The 27370-nt window shown below is 39.8% G+C and overlaps 2 protein-coding genes and 1 pseudogene across 3 annotated transcripts in view; 1 reads left to right on the top strand and 2 right to left on the bottom strand.

Moving 5' to 3' along the window:
- The window catches only part of LOC117939487 (gastrula zinc finger protein XlCGF57.1-like), a 235686-nt gene that overhangs the window by 37282 nt on the left and 171034 nt on the right, over positions 1 to 27370 (top strand). The gene's annotated exons all lie outside the window — the stretch shown is intronic.
- Positions 1 to 27370, bottom strand: part of LOC117939500 — a 185133-nt pseudogene that overhangs the window by 15342 nt on the left and 142421 nt on the right.
- On the bottom strand, positions 12409 to 15322 carry LOC117939438. Its single transcript, XM_034864782.1, has 3 exons — positions 13765 to 15322; positions 13565 to 13664; positions 12409 to 12930 (listed from the first exon to the last, which is right to left on the bottom strand). Exons 1-3 carry the CDS (start codon positions 14301 to 14303, stop codon positions 12409 to 12411), a joined length of 1161 nt encoding a protein of 386 aa, XP_034720673.1. The 5' UTR covers positions 14304 to 15322.

Below are 27370 nucleotides of genomic sequence, written 5' to 3'. Positions count from 1 at the left end.
GAAGGCAAAAGGGGGTCCAACCCGTTACTAGCATGGGGTACCTAATAAAGTGGCCGGTGAGTGTATATATGTATATATATTATATATAACGGCATTATATATAATATATAATAGTGGTAACATCAGTTTTACTTAACTTGCTCAATTAAAACACAATCAATGAAAACTTTAGCTGTAGCTGCTTTTCCCACTGTTTAGGTTGAATAATGCTATTGTAGACTGAATCAAAGCTAGCGGTTAGCAAGGAAGCTAACAGTGGTGGAGGCTAAACTTCCTCTTAATACATCCATGGGGCTAAAGGCTAACCGCTAAAATTATGACAGATTGTGTAATGATGTATAAGCTAAGAGAACGGTTAGCCTCCACCAGGAAGCTGATGCTAGTTTAGCTAAAAGCTATTTCGGCTAACAGGCTGACAGCTTGATTCAGCCTAAAATAACGTTACTCAAACTAAACAGTGGGAAAAGCAGCCACAGCTAAATTGAGACTTTACAGTAATGTGAAAGACAAGTATTGCGTGATTGTATTTTTAATGAGCACAGGTAAAGTAGAACTGACGTAACAGTTGTTATATATTTAAACAGTTATTTAAAGTTTTGAGGTTCTTTCATATGCTGTCTCAGCTAGTGGTTAGCCAAATTAGCTGTTAGCTAAACTAATGTTAGCTTTCTGGTGGAGGAGAACAGACTTTCTTTAACTGTCAATGGGAACAGATTGTTGTAAATCCGCGTTCATCATGATGTCATCTGTGCATGCACGAATATCTTGCACACACGCAGAACGGATTGTGCAGGCAGGACGGATTGTGTACCGACAGGACCGATTGCCTGATTTGAGGTCTTCCAGGCTCTTCCTTACTGAGTGGAGGAGGGGTAATAATCAATTTACTAGTATTTATCAAAACAGCATAATTATGCCAAATGAACAGAAATGGCTGATGAATGAACTAATTTAATTTAAGTTGTTTAATTTAATTTATACTGTTTATTGATGCACAGTGGGGAAATTACAAGTTACACTATTCTGTTAGTAATCACTACACACAGGCTTCAAATACTCACACATGCTCAGTGCACAAATAGAGAGTGGGCTGCCAGCAGGACCAGTGCCCTGAGTGGTTGGAGGGGGAGGGGTTTGGTGCCTTGCTCAAGATCACCTGGCAGTGTCAAGGATGTGAAGTGGCATCTGTCTAGATACCAGTCCACACTCCGTACTTTGGTCCATATGGGGACTTCAAGCAGCGACCTGAGTTACTGCCACACCCAAACTAGGTGTATACTGTAGCTTAAACTTACATTGCAATTTCATGGGATCGTACTGTATGTATCAGCTTAAATCTGTGTTAGTGTAGTGTAACATAATTTGCTACCAGGGCTTAATGAGTAGCATGATGATTGAGTAGACATGATGATGGGATGCAAACAGAGTTATCTCTTCAACACCAAGGTGCTGCTGGGATTGGAACCCAGGATCTCCTGATTACTAGACAGGCAATTTAACCAACTAAGCCACAGCACTTTCCAGTGCTTGCAGCTTGTAATTGATCGCAAAACAGTGTGTTACGTCATCACCACAGGTTTTTATTGGCTTTAAAGCCGTTGGATGGAAACACTTTCACCAGCTTTATCCGCATGAGTTTTTTACAGAATTTCAGATAATTCAATTGACACGTGGATGGAAACTTATCTTCTGACTGTTTCCCCCGTCGTTCTCTGTGTCTGTGTTGTTGCCATGGTGATTCCCTCTCTCTCTTGATTGCTGCTAAGATGGTTCACCTGCAATCCAAATGGGTGTCCCTGCGTGGGTTTGAACCCTGCTCACAGAAATATAGAACTTCAACAACATCATACCTGCAGAGCTTGAAATAATAAGTATGATCATCTTTATTCATGGAGCACTTTTCAAAATACAAAACACCTACAAAATACAAAAATAACACGACAAGACTGAGCAGTCATAAAAACATCAGGATTAAAAAACGAAGGTTATATTTATATTTATATATATATAGCGCATAAAACACTGTAATTGAAATAAGTGTAGAAAAAACAATTTTTAAGAAAAAATGAACAGTTTAAATTGATAGACTTTAGAAACTGGAGCCCGAATTAAACCAGACATTTCATTAAATTGGTCGTAAAAGTTTTAACCTTGTTAACCCCTGTCAAAATTAAATATCTACACTTTACTGACTTTTTTTAGCGATGAACTTTTTCTTCTGTTTTTATCCCTCAATGTTTGTCACTTTCAACTTATTAACTTTAGTTTTACAGTTATTTTTGGAATTTACGGTCAATAAACCTCATTTATAGGAATTTATACCTAATGTTTGACTTAGAAAAGCAGAAATTAGGAATTATTTAGACTAAAATTAAAGGAGTAGATGTTGATGGATAATCTCCGACTGGAAGTTGTCCATTATACTCAATACTATTTCAAAAACCCTTCAATTGTTTTTCAAATGCTATAAAATTGAATAAGACACCCCAAAATTAATGAAAGTAGAGATAAGTACTTGCCAAAGAGGTTGTTTGGAATCAGTTATGTTAATTTGGGGAATTACACTTGGGTAGTTAAAACAAACAGCGATAGAGGACAACAGGTAAATTTGGCCCGAGGAGAGTTTTTTGAATAACAGAAATCTGATCAGATGACATCTTGAGGTCAACATGAACACATGTAACATTATGGTACAAAAATACTTTTAACCCTTGTGTTGTCTTCCCACCGACCTGGAATTTTCAAATTAAAAAACATTTATCAAGGTTGTGGATATATTTTTTTACCCTTTTGTGTCTTTTGTCACTTTTTCGACGTTTATTGAATTTTTCTGAGCCTTTTAAAATTTTCGTGGGTTTTTCCCAGTTGTGTGTTTATTTTATTTTACATTTGTCACTTTTTTGACATATTTAAAGCTTTTTTTTACATCTTTTCAAATTTTTATTTAAAGTTCTTTTACCAATTGTTTTTCTCCAAATGCTATTAAATTGACAAAAAACACCCAAATTCAAACTTACTGTCTTTATAATCTATCTCTCAAAGTTCTCTATGCTTTGGTTTGCCTTTAGGGATGCTGATTATGCTACTGTTTAAGTGTGGTGCTATCTTCTGACTTGTTAGTGGTATAAAGTAATCATTTACCAAGTGCCCCAAAAGCTAGCATTAGCAGCTGACCATCCAGTTATTAAAACAGCATAAGTAGGCCAAATGGACAGAAATGGTTGAATAATAAACTAGGTGTATATTACAGTCTATTCTTACAGTCACCCTTTGTTTACCTTTTTTCATTTGCTACCAGGGTAGCATAACGTGCAGGATAATTGTTGGTTCTTCTTAAATTAAATTAAATCATTTTAATTTTAATAAGAGTGTAGTCTAGACCTACTCTATGAGTACATGGTAGAGTAACATACGTGCTCCCTTATTGTTAAAGAATACAAAAAAAGATTAAAATAATTACAGGTGTCTTGGTCTCTGACCGCTATAGAAACACAAATGTATAGGACTTTATACATTGCCCTTCATCACTGACTTCATTTAAAACACATTTGCAACTACATCAGCATTTATTTAAATATATATGAACAGCTATTTTCATACAGCAATATAACGGCAACAATGGCTGTCACATGCAGAATAATAAAAATAATAGTAAATGTATAAATAATAACAAAACTTAACAAGCAATATGTACCTGATGTATTAATAATGTTTTATGCAGGATAATAGTAATAATAATAATAATAATATGAAAAAAACACTGTTGGGAAAACAGAAAAGGTTAGTCGGACAGAATAAATCTCTATGGTAACTGAGTGTGCCTCTGCTTTTCAGTCAGGGCTAATTTGGTCCAGAACAACTGGGAAATCTCTGCTTAATCCCTTATCTTTGATGCGATTAAATGTATTATTTATCTCCAACAATCAACAATGTTACAAAAGAAACCACAAATTTAAAACAGTCAGAATTTACCAAAGAAAGAAAAAAAGAAAAGAAAAAAGTTTGAGAAGGCGCAGGTGGAAGCATGCAGTTAATTAAGTCCTACCCTACCTTTCAATATCATATTGTTAAAACCAATAGATATGCACATACAGCATACAAATTTTACAAATAAGGTTTAAAAAATATGGTAAAATAAGCATGTATTACATGTATGTAGTGTATTTTGGTTCAATATGTATCTAGTTTTGTTCAATATAGCAATATTCCTGGCCAACGTCATGCACAGATATTTAATGTGGGGCTTCTAGCACAGTTTGGGGTCAAAGTACAACACGCAGCAATTTATTTTCATAGACTCTGTCAAGGATTTCATTATCAATTACTATTTACACATCTGTATGTATAGTACAATATCCAAATATAATTAATCAAGTTTCAAATATCAGATTGGTTTTGTGCCATACCCCTCAAACCTCAATCCCCCCAAAGAATTACCCCACAGCTGCTTCAGTCTGAAAGAGTTTTCCAGCCTTCCTTAAGTACAAGGTACTTAACGATTAGCCAACCATTAATTAAGATCAAATCAGGATGACCTGAGTAGAGCAGACCGGCAGGAGCTAAACAAGAGGGGAGCGTCCAACCCTCAAGTGTTGGGTTCTCATGTGTTTCTGTAAACTTCCACTCTCTGTAAAAGCCAACCTACAAACTGAGCAGCTAAATGGTCTCTCTCCTGTGTGGATTCTCATGTGTGCCACTAAGTTCCCACTGTGTACAAAACCTTTTTTACAGACTGAGCAGCTAAATGGTTTTTCTCCTGTGTGAATTCTCATGTGTGTCTTTAAACTTCCACTCTCTCTAAAATCCTTTTTACAGACTGAGCAGCTAAATGGTCTCTCTCCAGTGTGGATCCTCATGTGTGTCACCAAGTTTCCACTGTGTACAAAATCTTTCTTACAGATTGAGCAGCTGAATGGTTTCTCTCCTGTGTGGGTTCTCATGTGTGCCTTTAAACCTCCACTCTCTCTAAAAGCTTTCTTACAGATTGAGCAGCTAAATGGTTTCTCTCCTGTGTGGATTCTCATGTGTTTCTTTAAACTTCCACTCTCTGTAAAAGCTTTCTTACAGACTGAGCAAATAAATGGTCTCTCTCCTGTGTGGATTCTCATGTGTGCCTGTAAGTTTCCACTCTGTCCAAAATCTTTCTCACAGATTGAGCAGCTAAAGGGTTTCTCTCCTTTGTGGATTCTCATGTGTGTCTGTAAATTTTCACTCTCTGTAAAAGCTTTCTTACAGACTGAGCAGCGAAAAGGTTTCTCTCCTGTATGAGTTTTAATATGTCTCTTCAGATGTCCATTGGTGCCAAATCTTTTCCCACACTCAGAGCAGCTAAATGCTTTCTGACCATTAACAGATAATCTATCATTTTTCATAGAGTTTAAACCTGACCGAGGTTCTCTGGTCTTCTTCCAATCAGCACTGTCATCAGTCTCCAATTCAGAAGAGTCTCCAGTCTCCTCATCAGTATCTGGTTGGAAATGTGAATCTGGATCTGATTTCTTGGCTGGTTCTAGTCCTCCAAAGTCCTCTCCATCAGCTTCTGTTTTCATTTGTTCAGTGTGTCGTTGATGAAGCTGTGAGAAATGAGGTTTCTCTTCATCATCTTCACTCTTCACAGAGACAGGAGTGAATGTAAACTTGGTGATATCAGCCTCCTCCAGCCATTGATGTTGCTCTCCGTCCTGACTGATCCGGAGTTCCTCCTGCTCCTCTTTAATGTGGGGGGGTTTTGTGTCCTCCTGGTCCAGACTGGAGCTCCACTCCTGCTGATGGTCTTCACCAACAATCACTTTCTGGACATCTGAAGGTGTAGGTGAAAGACAATCTTACAGCTTTTTATATTAATCTTAACAATACTTTGATAAGTAGCTCCATTCAGTCTGATAATGAATAGGGGTGTCAGGATTTTCAATTTAATCTTCGATTTAAAGATTTTTTTTCACAATAACAAGGGGGACATGAATGCAATAGGAATATCTGAATGCGCCATGGAGTCCAGTTGGAGCCGACAATTGTTCCTTCACACAACTCACAGGGGAAGGCAACATGCCGTCACACTGGTAGCTCAAACGAAATGTGAGGATTGTCAAGTCCAGTTATTTCTAGGGAGGCAACAATTATAGACTTTGTGGGTACAATTATGGTCTGAAAAATAATCATGGTTTGATTATCAGGCATTAATTATTTCACTTCTAATGTATGAAATCACATGAATACCATCCATCCATCCATCTTTGTCCACTTATTCGGTAATGGGTTGCTGGGGGAGCAGCTCCAACAGGCGACCCCAAACTTCTGTTTCCCGAACCACATGAACCAACTCCCACTGGGGGATCCCGAGGCGTTCCCAGGACAGGTTGGAGATATAATCCCTCCACCTAGTCCTGGGTCTTCTCTGAGACCTTCTCCCAGGTGGACATGCCTGGAACACCTCCCTAGGGAGGTGCCCAGGGGGTATTCTTACCAGAGGCCCGAACCACCTCAACTGGCTCCTTTTGACTCTCACCCTATCTCTAAGAGAGATGCCAGCCGCCCTCCTAAGGAAACCTATTTCGGCCGCTTGTACCCTGGATCTCGTTCTTTGGGACATGACCCAGCCTCATAACCATAGGTGAGGGGAGGAACCAAAACTGACCGTTAGATCGAGAGCTTTGGTGTGATAATTTAAAAGTAATACTGTAATTAGTAATACTAATACCAGCTGCGCCGATTCTCAGACTAATCTCCCGCACCATTGTCCCCTCACTTGTAAACCCCGAGGTATTTAATCTTCTCCTAATCATCCTCCAGCTCTGCCTCTACCATAGAAGGCGTATTAGCTGGATTTAGGAGTTCCTCAAAAAACTCCTTCCACGCCTTTTTACCTCCTCAGTTGAGGTAAACAGCGTCCCATCTTAACTGTACACAGCTTGGATAGTTCCTCACTTCCCCCCCCTGAAATGGCAGACAGTTTTCCAGAAGCACCTTGGTGCCAACCAAAAGTGCTTCTACACATCTTCTCCAAACTTCCCCCACACCCGCTGATTTGCTTTTGCTTCATCACGGCAGAGGCTGCAACCCCTTAGACCCTTCGGGCCCTTCAGTAACTTCAATACCTTCAGTACCTTGCAACTGCCTCTGGATCCCTCCAGGATCACATATCCAGGAAAGACCCCTTCAGTCGGATGGCTTCCCTGACCACCGGTGTACACCAGGTTGTTTGTGGGTTACCACCCCTTGAGGCACCTAAGACCCTAAGTCTACAGCTCTCCACCACACCATTAGCAATGGAAACTTTGAACATTGTCCACTCCGGTTCAATGCCCCCAGCCTTCACAGGGATGCATGAATAGCTCCGCCGGAGGTGTGAGTTGAGAGTCTGTCGGAAAGGGGCCTCCTGCAGACGTTTTTAATTTACCCGCACTACCTGTTTGGGCTTACCAGGTCTGTCCCGAGTCAACCCCCACCCCCTGACCTAACTCACCACCTAATCAGTTGACAGCTCCGCCCCTCTCTTCATCCCAATCTCCAAAACATACGGCCTCAGATCAGATGAAACGATTACATAACAGATCATTGACGCTCGGCCTAGGGTGCTCTGGTACCATGTACACAAATGAGCATCCCTGTGTTTGAACATGTTGTTTGTTATAAACAATCCATGACTAGCACAGAAGTCCAAAAACAGACAACCACTCTGGTTCAGATCAGGGAGGCTGTTCCTCCCAATCCCGCCACTCCATGTATCTCCATCATTGCCCACATGTGCAATGAATTCCCCCGGCAGAACTATGGAGTTCCCCACTGGAGCCCCATACAAGAGTCTAGTCAAGGTTTCCAAGAACGCAGATACTCTAAACTCTTGTTTGGTGCATATGCACAAACAATTATCAGAGTCCCCCCCCACCACCTGCAGTTGAAGGGCGGCAACCTTCATATATCTTCATTTTACACCAATGAAGATATATTAATGAATAAAGACATTGATTTTAGCTAATAAAATACTTAAAACGCCACACAGTGTAACTTTAACAAATCTTTAACAGATCTTACTCATTAATGTACTTCAGTTATGACTGACTTTCAAACTAGATAATAAAAGTTATATGTCATTATAGACCAGAGCCAGCTCATTCAACAATTAATTACGCCCAACATTAAAAGAGAATTATGGTAAATTTCAACATGTACCTCTGTTGTTTGAAGATTTGGAGGTCTGTCAGTTGAGAGAAAAATTAAACCAATCGATGCTGCCTACACCATGTTATCCTCCCGCTAGCGTTAGCACCCTAAAGGCTTAAACAGGGCAAGTTTCAAACGCATTTTTAGCCTCTTAACATGCTCAAAATGTCATAAAAAGTACCTACACATGCATTTATTTCAAATCTACTGCAATCAGATTCAGTGGGTTCACTCTGAAGGAATCACTTCACATGGTAGGTACTTGTAGTGACATTTTGAACATGTTCAGAGGCTAAAAACACGTTTATAACTTGCCCTGTTTTAAGCCTGATGGGTGCTAATGCTAGCAGGAGGATAACTCGTTGCAGACAACACCGATTGGTTTCCTTTGTCTTTTTCTGACAGCATTCCAAAGTTACAAACAACAGCTACGTGTTGGAATTGACCGTATTTCTCCTTTAGTTAAGGAAGAAAACATAAAAGAAGAAAATAGAACATTGTAAATGTCTCCCACCTCTCTGCTGGCCAGTTGACAGTTTTCTCTCAGAGTTCATGTTGAAGTGCTTCGCCTCAACTTTGCCCCAACCTGTAATTTGAGAAAAATACGAAGCTCACAACATATCCAATGACACACGTTTGCTTAGCACGCAGACTCCATGCATTGCATTTAAAACCTCATGCAGCTGTTTCTGATGTTTCTCTCTGGAAGGACACTAAACACTGGCGCGTTTTACCCCGCCGTCCTCATCACAGGGTCAAATGCAAACAATGGGATTTAGGTTGTCACTCCTCGATGTCAGTCGAGTGCAGATTTAAGTCACACATCACTTTGAAACAGGTAGCAAACAGGATGCTAACGAGAGACTTCTGTAATGTCAATACAATGAAAATTGACCTACTTAACAAAGTTGGTTCAGTTCTGGCTAAAAGTTAGAATCAAACACAACAAAGACTGTCACTGGAATGGCGTTTTGAGATAACCTTATGTTAACGTTTTTGAATTGATTTCCATCTTCTGTTGAGAATGAGAAATGTTTATAATTTTATGGATCTCACAATTTGCAGTATGACACTGTTATGCCGTAACGTGTTTAAATCTGAGCATGCACAACACAAATCTGCCCTTGACTTACGCTCAGAATAAAAGTGTCAATATTATCAACTGTCTTTTAATAAGATGAGATAAGAGCAGTGGTTGAATGTAATTGAGTACGTTTGAGACGCATCCATCGCAGCTGCTTTTCACCAACTGCAAGACCCAGTCAGACCAAGGGCATGCTGGGAAAGGTCTGCCTCTTAGCTAATCTAACAGCTGATTGGTTCAGAATCAACTAAAACTGATGACCTTTTATATTTTTTTTTGAAAGGGACTGTTGTACAAGCGGATATATGGGTCTGCTAACATTTTATCAAATCGGAATCGGACCCAACAAGATTTGTGTTTTTCTTTGACTTCCTGCTTGAATTTGATGGACCAGTGGACAGTCATGGTCTCCAAGGCTAAATTTTGGGAAAGAGACATCAGATACGGTATTAGGGGACCACTCAGGTCTATATAAAAGAGACTTCAGATACAGTATTAGGGGACCACTAAGGTCTATATAAAAGAGAGTTCAGATACAGTGATAGGGGACCACTAAGGTCTATATAAAAGAGACTTCAGATACAGTATTAAGGGACCACTAAGGTCTATATAAAAGAGAGTTCAGATACAGTAATAGGGGACCACTAAGGTCTAAGGTCATGGGACCTTTAATGTCCATGAGTTTAGTTTAGATTTCGGTTTTCAAAAAGGTTGATCGTAATCCTGTAAATAATATTGTAACCATTGATAAAGTCATGGTCTCAAAACTCTTCTGTGGTGTCAAAGAAAGAAAAATTGGGGGTGAGTTCTAAAGAACTGTGCTGTCCAGTTGGCAGAGATCGCCTGCTTTCCTTACAGCTGCATCAGGTCCCTCGTCTTTGGAAGGACTCAACTGTTCCTGCCTAAAGGTCAAACTCGTAAGACCCTCAATAACTTTAGACTAGTGGCACTTACATATTTTTTCATGAAAATTGTTGAAAGGCTGTTGAAGGATGCACTTTTGGACAGTGTACAGGATAAGTTAGAATCTCTCCAGTTTGCCTAAAGGTCAGGTAGCTGCAACAAGGACCTCACATAGTTTTTAAACATCTTAAGGGGGCCAAGGTAATTCTCTTCCACTTTTAACTGCATTCAGCCGCATGTCTTAGCCGACAAGCTGAAGAAGACTCATCACATTGATACTGGACTGATCTGCTGGCTGATGGATTTGTTAACCCTTATATTGTCCGTGGGTCAAATTAGACCCATTTAAAAAAACAAAAAACTTTCATTAAACAATTTTTGAGAAAAATAACACAGATTTTTCCACACAATGCTCTTCGCTAAAATAAATGAACAGCACACTACTTTCTTTTAAGTTAAAAAACGTCAAAAGGTGCAGTAAAAAAAGTGACAAAAACCTCATGGGGAAAAGCAACAAAAGTTTTAAAAAAGACCAAAAGAATTTAATATATATAAATGTAATTTCAGAAAAACCCCAAAGTTGCACTGTCGACACGAAGACAGCTCACGGGTTAACAGTGAGATAACGGGTGAGAGGGAACAGTGTTTTATCAGATGCTCTTTTATCTTCTACAGTGTCCCCTCCCCGCTTGTATTTGTTTTATACACCAATGAATGCCAAAACATCAGGATGCGGATAATTCTCTCATTGTGTCCCTCAGCAGTGGCGGTCCTGTAGTCCCTGATTTTATTGATTGGTGTAAATCCTCCTCTTAAACATTAATGTCGATACAACAAAAGATGTGCACTGACTTCAGAAGATATCCCACTGTCATTTCCCCGGTTGTCATGGACAACCAACCAGTTGTACTAGTGCAGCAGTACAAATATCTTGGGACTGTGATTGACAGTAAACTGTGCTTTGAGTCACAGGTTGATGCGGTGTGTTAAAAAAAATAAAAAAGACATCCCATCAGCGCATGCACTTTCTCCCTCAGCTTCACAGTTTAAATGTCAACAATGTTTTTAGGAAAATGTTGAATCAGTTCTTACTTTCTCTTTTATCTGCTGTTACTGGTCACTTTCTATGAACCCTTTGAACCCTACGGCCATTTTTCATTCATTGTTCATTGTTCCTCTGGATTTATTTTATGAAAAAGCTTGTAAAACATCAACCCTGTTGTTTATAGTTAAGATATGAACATCATTTTTTTCAGGACAACCTGGGTTATTAGAATATGTGGGTTGCATTGAGGTCACCTGAATGTTAAAAATGGTTTTAAGACCTTACAGACAAAGAAATAAAACGGAACATTAATCTTCCAGATATGTATTGATTTCCCAGACAGAGCAGTAAAACCTAAGCCCTTTTCCTCTCTAAAACACTTCTCATATGTCTTGGGAGTCACACTGTGAAGAAATAATCCCCACAGTTGACAAAATACATAGATTTTTTCAAATAAAGTCCAGACGCTTTTGCCCTCATGACATTTACTTATGCCAATATTCAACATATTAATGTCATATTTATTGATATTACATCTACAGCAATGCTACACAAGCATTTGTGTTGTCTTAAACAGTTCACCTATATGCAAAAATAAATATAATAAACATTATAACTCATATAAAGCAGAGACTAATTACATTTCTTCCAAAAAATGTCGAAATATATGATATAAATATATATATATGCCAAATGTCAAACCAGTGACGCCATTCTCCTCACCTGTAGAGACTAGAAAGACCCTGAAGAGACATCCGTAACCGTTAACTCGTTAGCTTTCAGCCGCAGAAATCTGTGAGTTTCTATCTTTTATGGTTATTAAATGATTAAACTATGAATCAGAGGGGCTGTTTTTTCCTGTGGGCGAGTCTTTCGGTTTCAGAGGGTTAAATAGAAAAACCGCATGCAAGGTATCGTGAAGGTGTGCAGAAAAATTGCGGGCACACCCTTAAATGACCTGCATGACCTGCATAAGGCCAGATCCTTGAAGAAGGCGGGAGCCATCCTGGCTGATGCGTGTCATCCCTTGTGGTCTGAATTTATGCTGCTACCCACCGGGCGTAGATATAGTCTGTTGCGTTGCAGAATTAATAGATTATACTGTAGTTGTGTTCATGTTGTTGTTTGTTGTACATATTTGTTACTGCTGGCTGTAATCCAAATTGCCCAATTGGGGGTAATAAAGTGACCTGATCAAGACAATACGATGCAAAATTCAAGCTACAAACATAACTACTTGAACATACATTTTTTTCTCCTTTGCCTCTGGTGAGCAAATTTCAGTCATCCCAGTAACAAGTGTCTTTTCCATGGACAGCATGGCCAGTGCATTGAGCCTCTTCTGGGTCACGGTGTTTCTGAGGAAGGTTTTTATTCTTGTCAAGGTTGGGAAACATCGGTCAGCTTCAGCCGTGGTCATGGGTGTTGTAATGACAACTTTTAGCAGAGTCACCGTTTCGGAAAAGACTTCTTCAAGATTATTCTCCATAAACAGCTGGAAGAGATCCACAGCACCACGGCAGGCTTTGAACTCTTCCTTGCTGTAGATGAGACTGAGCTCCATCTTCAGCTTGCTTCCACTGAGCATCGGGTAGGCTTTTACGGTGCTGCTAAGTGCATCTTCAAGAAAGCTACCTTTGTACTCCTCAAACCTGTCCCCCTGCAACAAGGTGGCGCAGACAAGGTGGTCTGTGAAGGAGAAACGCTCCCTAGTGTGTCCCAGGATGAAGTCACAGACCTAAAGAGAAAAATAAAAAATATACACATGTTAATGGAAGGTAGTAGCCTGGAGTAGGCCACTAGTTGTCACTGTTGCAAAAGTCAAAGACTTTCAAAAGAAAAATAGAGCCATTTCAGTTTTTTGTCCCATACAATGTGCTGTATTTGTAAATGTGCTGTATTTATATATCGCTTTTCCAGTCTTAACAACTGCTCAAAGCGCTTTTACATCTACAGGAAACATTCACCATTCACACACATTCATACACTGTGGCCGGGGCTGCCGTACAAGGTGCCACCTTCTCATCAGATAAACATTCACACACATTCACACTCCAATGCGCAGCACCGGGGGCAACTCGGGGTTCAGTGTCTTGCCCAAGAACACTTCGGCAATGACTGCAGGGGCGGGGATCGAACCACCAACCTTTCGATTGGCAGGCAACCGCTCTACCACTGAGCCACAGCCACCCAACAAGATAAAGTGTTTTTTGGGTGGGTAGTTTAGGACTTCATATTCCATTTGATCATTTCTTTTAATGTTGCCATTTTTTTTTTCTTGAGTCTGTAGAATGTGATATGTGGGCAGGACATCTCTGCAGCACAACAATAATGTAAAATGGAATTTTGACTGATTTTTATGACAAACTCACCTCTGCTGCAATCCTTTCACGGTCTTCTGGACTGAGCGCGCGGCGCCTCTTCGTTGGCCGAGCACCACTGCTTTGCTCACCAATGGAATGGAGAGAGCGCCTGCAAAGGATAAAGGTCATTGTCATTATTATAATACTGGCAAATAAGAAAGAGTTAATAATGAAATCAAATAATGATCACATTACAGGAATACAGTTACCGGATTTTTTGTATTTCCTGTTGGAACTGTTGGATGCTCCCTTTGATATGGGCCAAATCAATGTTCTTCTTCTGGAGCTTGGCCGAGAAGAAGTCTACATCTGGCGTGATGTGGTGATAAAGTTCCAGAAAGAACTTAAAATCCTGATCTTTCAGCAGCTTGGCCAGGACTCCTGCTTCTCTGACAGTATTGGGGTCAAAGTCACCCGAGTCTTGTATGCTCTCAAAACAGCGAATAAGATCCTCTCTGTGCTCAAAGACAGTATTGATGGCACGGCTATGAAAGTCCCATCGGATGTTGCCGGATCCCGGCAGTCTCTCGGCAACCACTTTATCCAGAAAACATGTCTGCTTGGGTGACTTGGAAAAAAAGCTGGCAAATCCACAAATCTTAGAGAAAAAATGCCTCACCTTGGATATGTGAGAGGTGGCCTGTTGCATTATCAGGTTGAGCTGATGTGCGTAGCAATGGACATAGTGGGCATTTTGGGTACACATCTTGTATTTCCCTCTGAACAGCGGAAGCGGAGGCCCCATCATATGCCTGGCAGATGAGCTTATTTTTCTTACCCTCAGGAAGGATGGTAGCAAGACACTCTTTCAGCGCAGCAGCAATGGACTCATTTGTAGCTGATTGCAGAGGGGTGAACTCAATAGCAGCATTGTTTTTGTCGATGTAGCGCAGTAGGAGTACAAGTTGGGACTGTGTGGCAATATCTGTTGTTTCATCTGCCTGGATTGATAAAAAAAAATCACTTGTCTGGACTTCTTTGATTATTTTTTCTCTTGTGACAGACAACATGCAGTCAAGTAGCTCCTTCTGTATCGTTTTTGACGTTCCCTTAAATACAGTGGCACTTGCGAGGTGCTCTTTCAAAGCTCCATCTAGAGAGGCAGCAAAATCCACCAAGTCGCCGAATATCCCGGGGTTCTCGGAGCTCTCACTCTCATCGTTGCCACGTAAAGCCAACTCAAAGGCTCCACAACACTTCACACAGTCTATTATCCTAGACAGTATTTGACGATTTTTTTGTCACCTCTTCGTTGTGCCTTCTAATGTCAGTCCTGTAGCCTTCATCTAGTTTTTCTGCAATGCTTACTCGGCCAAAAAACATTAGCTTCATGCTATTTTTAAGATGGCTGCGAGTACTTTCATGACGTTTGCATCTTTCCGAGAGATGTTTTACGTCTCTCACCCCCGTTTTTGTCCACAAAACCTCTGTGCCAACACTCTGAAATAAGACAGGGAAAGCAAAAAAAGGCATTACTAACATCGCATCCGGCCAGCCAAGTCCGTTTGGCATAACAGGAGCGGGTGAAGCCCCGGGTGTAGCTACGTCCTCGGTCACTGGCCTGCTGCTGGATTTGTAAATCGGGTTGGTCGGGTCCAAGATCCTTTATCCTCTTTTTTTCTTCCAGCGGACGCCGTGTGAAACGTTTTTTTTGTAAATCAATGACAGGAATTGGTTTCACTGCTGCCATTTTCTCTACAAAAGTGTTTTGTGTGACCGTCGGCTTGCTAGGTTTTGGCGGCGTGAGTGGTTTCTCTCCTGTGTCTCTTTAAACTTCCACTCTCTCTAAAATCTCTCTTGCAGGCTGAGCAGCTAAATGGTTTCTCTCCTGTGTGGATTCTTACGTGTCTCTTCAAATGTCCATTGGTGCCAAATCTTTTTCCACATTTAGAGCAGCTAAATACTTTCTCACCAGTAGTACATCTTGAAACACTAACAGGTAGTCTATTATTATTCAGAGAGTTGGATCCTGACGGAGGTTCTCTGGTCTCTTCCTCGCTGTTATCAGTCCCAGGTCCAGAGGAGTCTCCAGTCACGTCATCAGTATCCGCTTTTAATGTGTATCTGGATCTGATTTCATGGATGGTTCTGGTCCACCACAGTCCTCTCCATCAGCTTCTGTTTTTACCTCTTCAGTAAGTCTTTGATGAAGCTGTGAGAATTGAGGTTTCTCTTCATCATCTTCACTCTTCACAGGGACCAGAGGAATTGTGTATTTGGTATCAGCCTCTTCCAGTCCTTGAAGCTGCTCTTCATTCTTAATGATCTGGAGTTCCTCCTGCTCCTCTTTAATGTGAGGGGGCTTTGTGTCCTCCTGGTCTAGACTGGAGCTCCACTCCTGCTGATGTTCTTCACCAAAAATCACTGTCTGGACATCTGAAGGTAAAGGTGAAAGACAAACTAACAGCTATTAATGTGAATCTTAACAACACTATAATAATCAAAAAGATCTAATAAATAGTGGTGGCAGGAATTTCAATTCAATCTTAGATTGAAAGATTTTTTTTCAGCACTGACGCTCACAGTAACAAAGCAGGCATGAATGCAATATGAGTTTTCAGAGGGTCAACTGAATGCACTATGGAGTCCAGTCGGACAAACAAGCTAGTTTTTTCACAGAGGAAGGCAACACGTTGTCACACTGGTAGCGCCAAAGAAGGATGAGGATTGTCCAGTTCTGTTGTTTCTTTGGATGCAACAATTATAGACTTTCTTGGTACGATAATGGTCTGGAAAATAATCCCGGTTTGATTATTAAGCATGAATTATTTTACCGGTAATGTGTAAAATCACATGTACACTGTAGATTTTAGCTTGTTATGTATTGCTGCCTTTTGAAAGAGAAATAACAGTTACAGCTTTGAATGATTTGAAAATGATCATGTGATCAACCTTTTTATTTAAATTAATTTGAAAAGATTACAGACTTGAGGTTAATCAGAGACGCAACAATCAAAGGCCAGGTTGGCAACAACAGTGTTGTCCTTAACAAGAAGTTGGACCTTTCCATGGCTAGAAACGGCCCCTCTAGCTGGGGTGTCTAAACGTTGGAGGAGCAGCTAGGCAAGAAGCACCGCTCCTGGGGACATTAGCAGCATGTTGCCCATGTTGGAGAAGCAATCATTTCCAAACCCTGCCTCATGTGTCAGACGATCTGGTGAAACACAGGTCTTTCAATTTATTGGGAATGCCTGCATATGTTCAAGTGATTTTAACTGACTTCGTATCAAAATTATGATATCTAGAATCTGCAATACTAAATTTAGTTTAAATTATTTTGATTCAGTTTTTCATTCAATTTGAATATGTATTTTGCAATTGAGAATTCAATATGAAATGTTTCAATGCAATCCTCAATTCAGATACAATTATTTTGACTAAACAATAGAATTAAATCTTAATCAATTGCATTTTGCCATGGTTTTGGTTCATTCAACTGACGTTTAATGTGCCAGCAAAACAGCACCCCCAGTCTATTGCATTAACCCTTGTGTTGTCTTCCTGTCAAAATCAACACTTTTGTTGACACTTTTAATCAATGTTTTTAACTTTTAAGTTTTTGTTCCTTTCTTCACGTTTTCGTTCCTTTTTTTTTTTTCAACACTTTAGACACTTTTTTCAATGTTTGCCACTTCGACGTTTTCAACACTACGTAACACTAACTTATTAACTTTAGTTTTACAGTTATTTTTTAAATTTATGGTCAATCAACATCCTTTATAAGAAAATGATACCTAATGTTTGAGTTAGAAAATCTGAAATTAGGAATTATTTAGACTAAAATTAAAGGAATGGATGTTGATGGATAATCACAGACTGGAATATGTCAACTTTTACTCAATACTATTTAGAAACCACTTCAATTTGTTTTCAAAATTCTATAAAATTGTATAAGACCCCCCCAAAAAAGAATGAAAGTAGAGATTTTTACTTGCCAAAGAGCGTTGTGTGGAATCAATCATGTTATTTTGGGGAATTAGAAAGAACATTGATATAAGAAAAAGGGTCAATTTGACCCGAGGACAACATGACGGTTAACATTTACTTCGACATTGCGCTTTTTCGGCTTCTTTATCCAATTGGTAATGCAACTGATGTCTCATCAAGGCGGGGCTTCAGTTGGGACGTCACTTCCTGACCAACAGTCCCGGGCTTCCACTTCACTCAAATCCGCCGTTAGCGTCAGTCAAGGGCACTTCTGTTTAAGGCCGATACCGATACAAATATTTGGTTAATATTCTGATATATCAGCCGAAATGTATTTTAGGGAAAAAAATCCAGAAACGCATAACAAAACAAACAGCTTTCCCTAAAATTAGTTATTTGTAGTTATTTATGAGTTCTCACTGAAATAATTTGTTTTACTGTCACAACAGAACAGATGAACATCCTAAATATATTATAATTTCAATAAATAAAATGTTTAAAATTACAAACTTAACATATGAAACTTAAGTCCTTTGAACAAAAACACATAAAAAAAGAAGAAATCTCTGTTGCCAACAGGGACGTTGTAGAGCGTCCTCTGGTGGACAAACTAAGCAACACCAACACTCATAATATGGTTGAGAGTCCGTTTTTATTTTTTTAAATATTCATTTATCAGAATAATTTGTCATAAATGATTCTGATGAATGAATATTAAAACATACATATATTTGAATTGGCCATTATAAATGCCTAATGTTGGCTGATAATATCTCTAGGGTGTAAACACACTGACTTGCCATTATTTTAACTTTTTTCTTTGAACAGAGAGCGCCATCTTATGAGCATAAAATGAGAAAGTTGTTAGGCTTCATTTAGCCATCACTAACGTTTTCCTCCCATCCCCAAATGCTATGTGAAGTAGCCAGACCCTCCTTCAGGGTGCTTTGGAGGAGGGTCTGGCAAAGCGAGAGCAATTTTTGTTATTTCCACTCTTCATTCTAACCCCAACCGTTCGTCAGACACCGCCTACCATGAGCCTGGGTCTGTCCGAGGTTTCTGCCTTAAAGGAAGTTTTTCCTCGCCACTGTTGCACTGTTGCTTGCTCTGGAGGAGACTACTAGAACTGTTGGGTCCTTGTAAATTATGGAGTGTGGTCTATCTGTAAAGTGTCTTGAGATAACTCTTGTTATGAATTGATACTATAAATAAAATTGAATTGAAAATTGAATTGAATTGAACAACTAGGTGATAGCTTCCCCAGCGTTGCTTATTTAGAAATTACTTTTAAAATAACCCAATAAACATTGCTGGAAAATATCCAGGTACTACAACATGAACCACAAACACACTTGTTACCAGGTGGCAGTTTTCAAAAAAACCTCTTATCGTATATTTCCTGTAAAGCAAAAGTATTTCGGGAATAATAGTTAGAATACTCGATTCCTAAAATAAAATCAATAGCTGCAGCACTAATCACGATGGTGCTTCCCTTGTAACTGGGTTAAAATTGCAATAGTAACTTGAAAACCTAACCTGCAGAAAAGTTAGAACGACAACATCATTCTCTGATGGTTTTAATTATGGTGTACGTATGACATGCCAATTCGTATGCCATTATTGTTTGTTATAAAGACGCATGCTTGTTTTTGGGGTGTAGAGTATATCAGTGCTGTTTGGCCTCCATTGACTAACGTTACCTTGCTACTGTGTGTTAATTCACACCGGGCGAGTAGTATGAAAGGACCAAAATCCGTGTATATTTGGGGGTGGCAGTAGCTCAGTCCATAGGGAGTTGGGTTGGGAACCGGAGGGTCACTGGTTCAAATCCCCGTATGGACCCAAAAAGTTGGGAGCGTGGATTGGTGGCTGGAGAGATGCCAGTTCACCTCCTGGGCACTGCCAGGTGCTCTTGAGCAAGGCACCGTACCCCCCCGACCGCTCAGGGCGCTGGTTCAGCTGGCAGCCCACTCACTCTGACATCTCTCCATGTATAGTGCATGTATAGGTCCTGAGCATGTGTGTGTATTTCAGGCCTGTGTGTGAGTACTAACAAAAAGTGTGTACACAGAGTGTAGTGCAGTAATTTCCCCATTGGGGACTAATAAACAAATTATCTTATCTTATCTTATCTTATAGAGGCTGGTCAGGGTAGTGGACAGGTAAAACACAGGACTTTCACCCAGGAGACCAGGGATTGCGTCCCTTTTGTGACGTTTCAAAGTCCCGCGTGTGACACATGACATTTTTGGCAACTGTCGCTTTCTTTTTTTGTAATTATAAAAAGTTTTCCTTTTCTTAAACCCGATCAATTCTTCTTTTCCTAAACTCAACCGTAGCTTTCTTCTCACAATAACAAAGCAAGTGGCGTGTATGTGTACGCCCATAGACATAATAAAGAGTAGACGCCGCATTGGCTGCTGGGTGCAAGAAAGGGGGCTGTCATCTTGGACCAGTCACACTCCTAGTTGCGTAGGAGCAATAGAAACAAGATCCAGAGCACAGTACAGAATATTCTCGCTCAAATCGGCTGACCATCGCAGTAAGATTACCGTATTATTGGTTGTAATTTGTGAATAGAATATTACCAGAGAGTTGGGAAGGAGCAAGGACATTTGATATTACTGTACGGAAATTGTAATGTGTTTACCGGACCAGTAACTCGATAAGTCATATTCCATAACACTGACTTAAACGACAACTGACACAAGAATGCTATTGTAGAAATAAGACAAATATTACTGTTATAACATTGACCAGTCAGTTTTAAGTGGCAAACAAGCTTAGCTAGTAACTTAGTATTTTGGTGGTAGCTTCACTATTTCCTGAATAGAGTGACTTTTCATTAGCTTAACTCCTTTATTTATCAAGTGTCTTGGCCACACAAGCTACAGTTTTCTTGTCATGTGAAATTAGCACAGCTTAAAGTAACTTACATGTAGGGAACTAGCCTAGTGCTGTGTTTGTGTTACTTATGTGTAGTAAAGCTTTATTCATGGCAGAATAATTGCTAGCTTAGCTGACTGCAATTCACATGTACCTTGCCCAACACTGTATTATTCACATGTAATTCACCCTACAAAAGTAAGACACCTAAGTTAAGGTTACTAGATTTTTCAGACCAAATTTGGGGACATTTTCAGCTTAGCTGAGTATATACCTCCAAAACACATCATGTTTTTATGTGTAAAACTTAAAACGGGGACACTAGACCTAGAGCTGATTTCATTAGGGGCTGAGCTGCCCCCCCCCCCCCCAAAGGTCTTACCCTAGACCCACCCCTGCTGCTATTTCATGCTCCACTCCACTACACCTCAGAGGGGAATGTTTCAAGATAAAAAGTCCTAATATTTCTAGATAGAAAGTCCCAATATTTTACAAGGTTGTCATGTTAACTGAACTACATTTATCTAACAGATTTTGCTTTACAAAGTGGAAATATACGGTAATCTTTCCAAGTAAACAAAATTAACAGTATGGTAAAATGACAATAATTGGTTGAGTTTAAGAACATTGACTTAATGTGTGTGGTGTGAAAGCATAACACAAAAATGTAATTGCTTTCCTAAATTATATTATTACAATATTTTCAGAACATTTGGGTCCCTTGAACAAATGGTTATAACATCAAGTGAAATAACATCAAGTGAATATTAAATAAATATTAAAAACCACTGTACCTTTTGAACAAAAAAAATAATTAAATGCCAATTCCAGCTGCTTTTAAAATGCAAAGACTCTTATATGATTTGTGTGCCCAACAGACACATAGAGAGAGAGAGAGAGAGACTCAGATGGATGGGTTGCAGTTTGTGGAGGACCCAGCATGGAGAGAGTAGACAGCAGTGTGTATGAGTGTTTTGCGGTGTGGGAGTGTGTGTGTGTGTCTATATGTGTGTTCTCAGGTCTCCATGTGACCAATTTTTGTTCAAGTTCTGATGTCTACTCCTGAGCTTTTGTGAATATACTTGTAAAACAATTCACATTCTATTATAAACAAAACAGTGACTTTGCACTTGAGAAAGCCTTCCCAAAAGAGTGTCCTTACCAATTTATAACGATACACGCGCATGCAAATCCAGTTGTTTGCTTTTGGTTTTCTGGTTCAGTGTCTCGTCGAACATAATTACAAACGCACCGTATTTTTAGACTTCTGTGATGAGCTATTTTTTGATATATGGCGCCAATCCAAATTTAGCCACATATCTTATCTTGTCTTGTCTTTTCCAGAGGTAAATGACTGTACAAGCCTTGAATCTGGAAGCATTGCTTGGAACACTTCTTCAGTCCCGTCATTGGACCTGTATGAATTGTGTCTTGTCACGGTCCTCCACCCCCCCATCACCTCTGCTCGGAGTGTTGGCTTAGAGCCACAAACTGCTTGTAGCTCAGCTGGCATTGTTGGCTGTGTATTTCCCACCGTAAAGTAGCGTTGACATTGTTGCTAGCGGTGGAGAAGAAACTAGCAATGGCGGGTTGCTGGCGTGCCTTTACGTAGTCTCTGTGTTTTTTGCTTTGTATGTGCGATTTCACCGCTCTGATCCCCATTGGCCCAAGTTTGAAAATCTTCCGACACATAACGCAGTTCGCTTCATAAGCATTTTCAGGCACCGAGCTTAACCAAGGATACTCGTTGTTTTAAAGTCAACACCCGCCCAAGAAGCAGCTTGATTGGTTGAAGTGGTTAAGGTTAGGATAGCCGACTGGTCAGGGGACAGGACATGTACAAATGGGTTTATGTTACCGCTACAACGCAGCGCAAAGCCTACCGGGAAAAAATATTTGACAACAGATTGCCTGCATTTTTGCCGTGACATGACACAAACATATTTAAGACCTATCCAATCTGAATTTAAGACAATATAATGCTTTTTAAGGCCTTAATTTTAGGAAACGTGATTTAAGACTTTTTAAGGACCCGCGGCCACCCTGCTGCAACAGATCATTGAGCATTGGATACAATAAAAACTATTGAGGAAATATTTTCCTTTGACAGTGATGCAGTATTAAACGAGATCGCTGCAGTCGGCAGCAGAGAAACAAGCTACAGTGTAAGTTAACAGGACAATTGTCCAGCATATATTTAAATTCATAAAAGTGCTCGTTTTGCTACTGACAGACTCAGATTAATATTCTAAATGTCTGACAACAAAATGGAAAGGATTTCTAAGGAGGTCGACCTTTCAGATTAAGATCCTTTTTGAAAACATAAAAGTCAGCTAAATTGCGTTTGCTAAACCCACCAGACTCCATGTAAATAATCAGTGATTTTAGCATCGCAAAATACGGCTTGCTAAAACATCTCTGTGTGTAGGGTTTGCGACTATCGGCTACGTTCTTTCATTCCACTTTCGGGTCTGTCGGTCCTAGTAAAAACCGGGGACAGGTAACCGGAACCAGGGACGTCTGGTCGCTCTAACTTAAGTAAGACACTCGTAGCTTAGCTAGTAACGCAGTATTTTGCTGATAGCTACACCATTACCTGAATCAAGTAACTTTTCAGTAGCTTAACTCCTTTATTTATCAAGTAGCTTGGCCACACATGCAACACTTTTCTTGTCCCGTTGGTAGTGAACTAGCATGGCAGAGTAACTGCTAGCTTAGCTAACTGCAATTCCCATGTAGCTTGCCCAACAGTGTATTACTCACATGTAATTCACCCCAACAAAATTAAGATACCTCTCATACCCACGCCACCAACTTAAAATAAAGGCAACAGAAAACCTGACTATACACACACACACACGTACGCACGCACGCACGCAAGCACGAGAATGTAATACAGCACATGGACAACAATTCAACGGCATTCTGCATTCTGCTAATTCTTGATGACAGACCGTTGCTAAGCATAGCGTCGCGTCGCTATGGCCAAAGTGTGGTTCATTTATCAGCTGTGGAGCTGATAGTGGAGCAGATCTTACTCATTAATGTACATTTTGAGTTATGACTCTCAAACTAGATAATAAAAAATGATACATAGCATTATAAACCAGAGCCAGCTCATACAACAAGGAATCTCACCCAACAGGGTAACGTTAGGTAAGAAGAAGAAAATGTCTCCCACCTTTCCGCTGGCTAGCTGGCAGTTTCCTCTCAGAGTTCATGTTGACGTGCTTCTCCTCAACTTCTTTCCGAGCTGCATTTGAGCAAAAAACGGAGTTCACAACATGTAAAATAACGCACGTTAGCAGGAGCTAGCTGTGGCTAACGTTAGCTTAGCGCGCGGACTCCCCGCATCAACTGCAGTAAACGCGTTTCCGGTCGGAAGAAGATAGCAGACCGGCTCTTTCTAGCTTTGTTTCAGCTTTAAAACAACATCCAGCTGTTTCTGATGTTTAGTTCTTTAGAAAACTAAACACTGGCACGTTTTACTCCGCCGTCCTCATCACGAGGTCAAATGCAAACAATGGGACGGAGGTCGTAGCAGCTTTCGTGAACCAGAAACACAAACACAACTTCCGATACACTTCTCTGCCCTTCAGAATAAAATACGATTTTAAGAGTCGAGATTGCCCACTGTCCTTAAATAAAATGAGATAAGATCAGTGGTTGAATGTAATTTAGTACCGAGGTATTATACTCTTTACTTTTAATGAATTGTACGTTTCACTTTATTGAAATATACCTGTAACTTAGAAGTCAAATATTTAAGGATACAAATAAGAATATAAGGGAAACCTCTAACGCAATATAGAAAATGATACACAGAAGATTAAAAAATCCTTTATGAATCCCACAGTGGGGAATGGGGAAAAAACACTGCTACAACACCCATTACTTGACCGTAATCTCCCAAGGAACTACTTCCTGTCCCTGTTCTGCAGGTATTCCACAAGTGGCCCTGGTCTAGAAGACCACGTCCACACTCTGTTCGTAGGGGTATACACCCCTTGGTCAATCCCCTTCCCGTCGGTCGCAATAGGTATTCGGACACTACTAGATCCCGCGTGAACGCGCAAAAACCAGGGGAAGGAGTAAGGGGTAGGGGTAAGACGAAGGATTTGGATTCAGCCAAAGTCTCCCAGCTAATCCTGCCTTGGACTGACCAAAGCTGGAGAAAGAGTTATCTAGCTGATGGGATCTTACCTTGCTACTGAGCATGTGCAGCAAAGATAGTATAGAAGGGTGATGTCTCACTCTGGAGCTAAAACAGAGACCTAAACACACAGGGTGAAAAGAGAAGGTGCAACAATGTGCAGTCCAACAAAAATTATGTTTATGGAAAATGAAACCATGCAAACCTATTCTGGTACAACCTCAAAATACAATTATTAACCTGAAAATTAGCAGAATATGGGCGCTTTGATTTACACAATCAATGGAAATAAAAATACCCACCTATTATGAACTAGATTATATTTATTGCGATGGTATAATTTATGATTACTTACAATGAGTGTCCAGTGATGATTGTGACAGTCTGTATAAAGCCATGTACACACAGATCATCCATTATATGTCACTGTATTTAAAATGTACGAATCCCAATTTAAAACATGTTTAACTTTTGACAATGGCATGCCAGACAGACGTTACGGCATAAGAGTCAATGAACGCCCAACACTTTCTGTCCACCATTCTCTGATAGCTATTCATGCTCTATGAGTACCACAGGAAGTTGTCATGAATCACAAAAACAAATATCAGTCATATAAGTCATTACAGGGGTGAATTGCCAGAATTGCCAGAGGGGCGAGACTATATTTTTTTAATGTGGGCCGTTTTTTTAATATGTATAAATCAAATCAAATGTATTATGGTTACTATTCATCTTGTAGTTGGTTGACTTAGTTCCAGGCTTTAAACTATTTACATATAAAAGTGTCCGGTCGCTGTTGAGCTCTAAAAGCATCAGTAAAGAAATGTAATAGTTACCCAAGTAAACTGTACAAAAAAGGTTAAATATACTGTAAAAAAAGAAGAAAAGTACAAGGTACGGTAGAAAAAAGGAATATTAATTATACAGTAAAATTAGACCTTAGACCATTTTTGCCCATATTAGTTACCTACCATTCACAGAGAGCTCCACAACTGCAGTGCTTCATATTCATTTTGTGGTGGCAAATGTTGCATTCCGTCTTCTGTTTCAGAAGTTTTCTTTTCTTTAGCCCTTTTTTAAGTTACTTGTGGTGTTTTCTTTTAAATTGGGTACCTTCAATTAACTCCCTTAGTTTGCTTCGCTTGGCTACACATGGAAACGTTATTCAGACCAGACCTGTTGGAGCCAATAGTGCGCCAAAGGGCCCACTGCCCGCTTCTGATTGGCTCTGACCCAAGCCAACCATTTCACTCCTCATGCATGTCCAAATCTGAACATACCCAACCTAACAAACCGTAGGTAACGACTACAAGCCAATCAGAGGCAGAGTAGGGCGGGTCTAAGCATAACCGGGGAGATGCACTTAAGTTTATTTCTCTTATTTCCCGCCATCAATATGTCTCCAACAGCCACAGTGCTGCTCCAAAAGACAAATTAACCAGGTGAAAATGGACATGGACTCCCTTCACCATCAATTAGCAGGTGTTTTTCTCCCTATGCTACATCTTATATTTTGCTGTTTTGAGAAAGGGCACGCCAACTAGTTTATATATTTTTTGAAGTATTAAACTTTGGAAGCATTTGGCAGATGAATTCAAATACATGTGATCTCACAATGGCATTTTCACTTTCCTCCAAATTTGAATTCATAATGCAATTTGGGCAAATGGGCATTTTGTGGTTAACTCTAGTTTAGCCGTGATTTAAGTTTTTTGAAAGTGCAGGTACGCTGTTTGATGTTCATATTAACACTATTGTTTTACTGATACTATTTCCTATTGTTTTAGCCAAGACCACTGCTGTAAGGACAGAGTCTAACCAAATCACACTGTCTTCTGCATCCTTCCATCCACCATCTCTCTATGTGTTGCCTCCTCCTCATCTTCAGAGGACGAGATTAAGAAAAATCATCACCAAAAGAAGCGTTTTTAAAAAGAACACAAAAAAGAGATACATACAAAAAGACAAAAAGAAAAAAAAGACAAGAAGAAGGTGGCAACAGAAAAGACATAACTTAGCAAAACAGGTGAATTAAGGGGCCAAAGTCCTATTCAATCTTTTTTTTATAAATTGTGGTTAAAATTAGTAACCAGTTCTACTTAGATGTGATTTTTAGATTGGAATGCAAATCATTTCATGACCAAAGGGGTTTTACTCATGGATATAACAATTAAAGGAAAGTTCACTAAAACATAAAACATGTTGTTACTCTTTCCTGGAGTGCTACTGTGATTGTATTAGTGTTATTTGTAGTGTTATTGTATGACATGGTTTCACAGGTGTTACGACCCTTACGTTTAACGTCTAGGGGAAGCTAGGGCGTAACACAAACCAACAGCTCACTAATGAAAAAGAGACTAACAAGACAACGTACTTAACACGTGTGTTTTATTACGTAAACTATATGTATTTACAACGTTGCTATGCACACAGACACATATATATACACATGGATGATAAACAGAAAACAAAAATAGAAGCTTTAAAACGTCAGGGTCTCCGAGGCCAAAACAACAAACAAAAACCCATACTACCTGGAAACAAAATGGCAACTGAGCTACAGATAGAGAAAACCAAAATACACAATGCTAAACTCCCTGACTAGCCACAAAACAGGAGAAAAGGGGTTAAAACAAATGGCAGAGAACCCTTACCAGCTTCAGACATAGAGTCAACAAGGTTACAGATCATATGCACCAACAGAGAGTACTGACTACACCGGCTACTCTTAGCACAACAGGAAGTTGGAAAGAGGAGGAAAAAGGGGTGGTGTCTTCAACTCAGGAGCTTTTATGCAGGCCAGCTGATGGCCGGATTGGTAACACCTGTGGACAATCAGGCCCTCA

The sequence above is a fragment of the Etheostoma cragini genome, chromosome 24, assembly GCF_013103735.1.
Source record: "Etheostoma cragini isolate CJK2018 chromosome 24, CSU_Ecrag_1.0, whole genome shotgun sequence".
Lineage (NCBI taxonomy): Eukaryota > Metazoa > Chordata > Actinopteri > Perciformes > Percidae > Etheostoma > Etheostoma cragini.
Note: the sequence above shows the minus strand (reverse complement) of the source record. Positions and strands in the feature narration are given on the sequence as shown.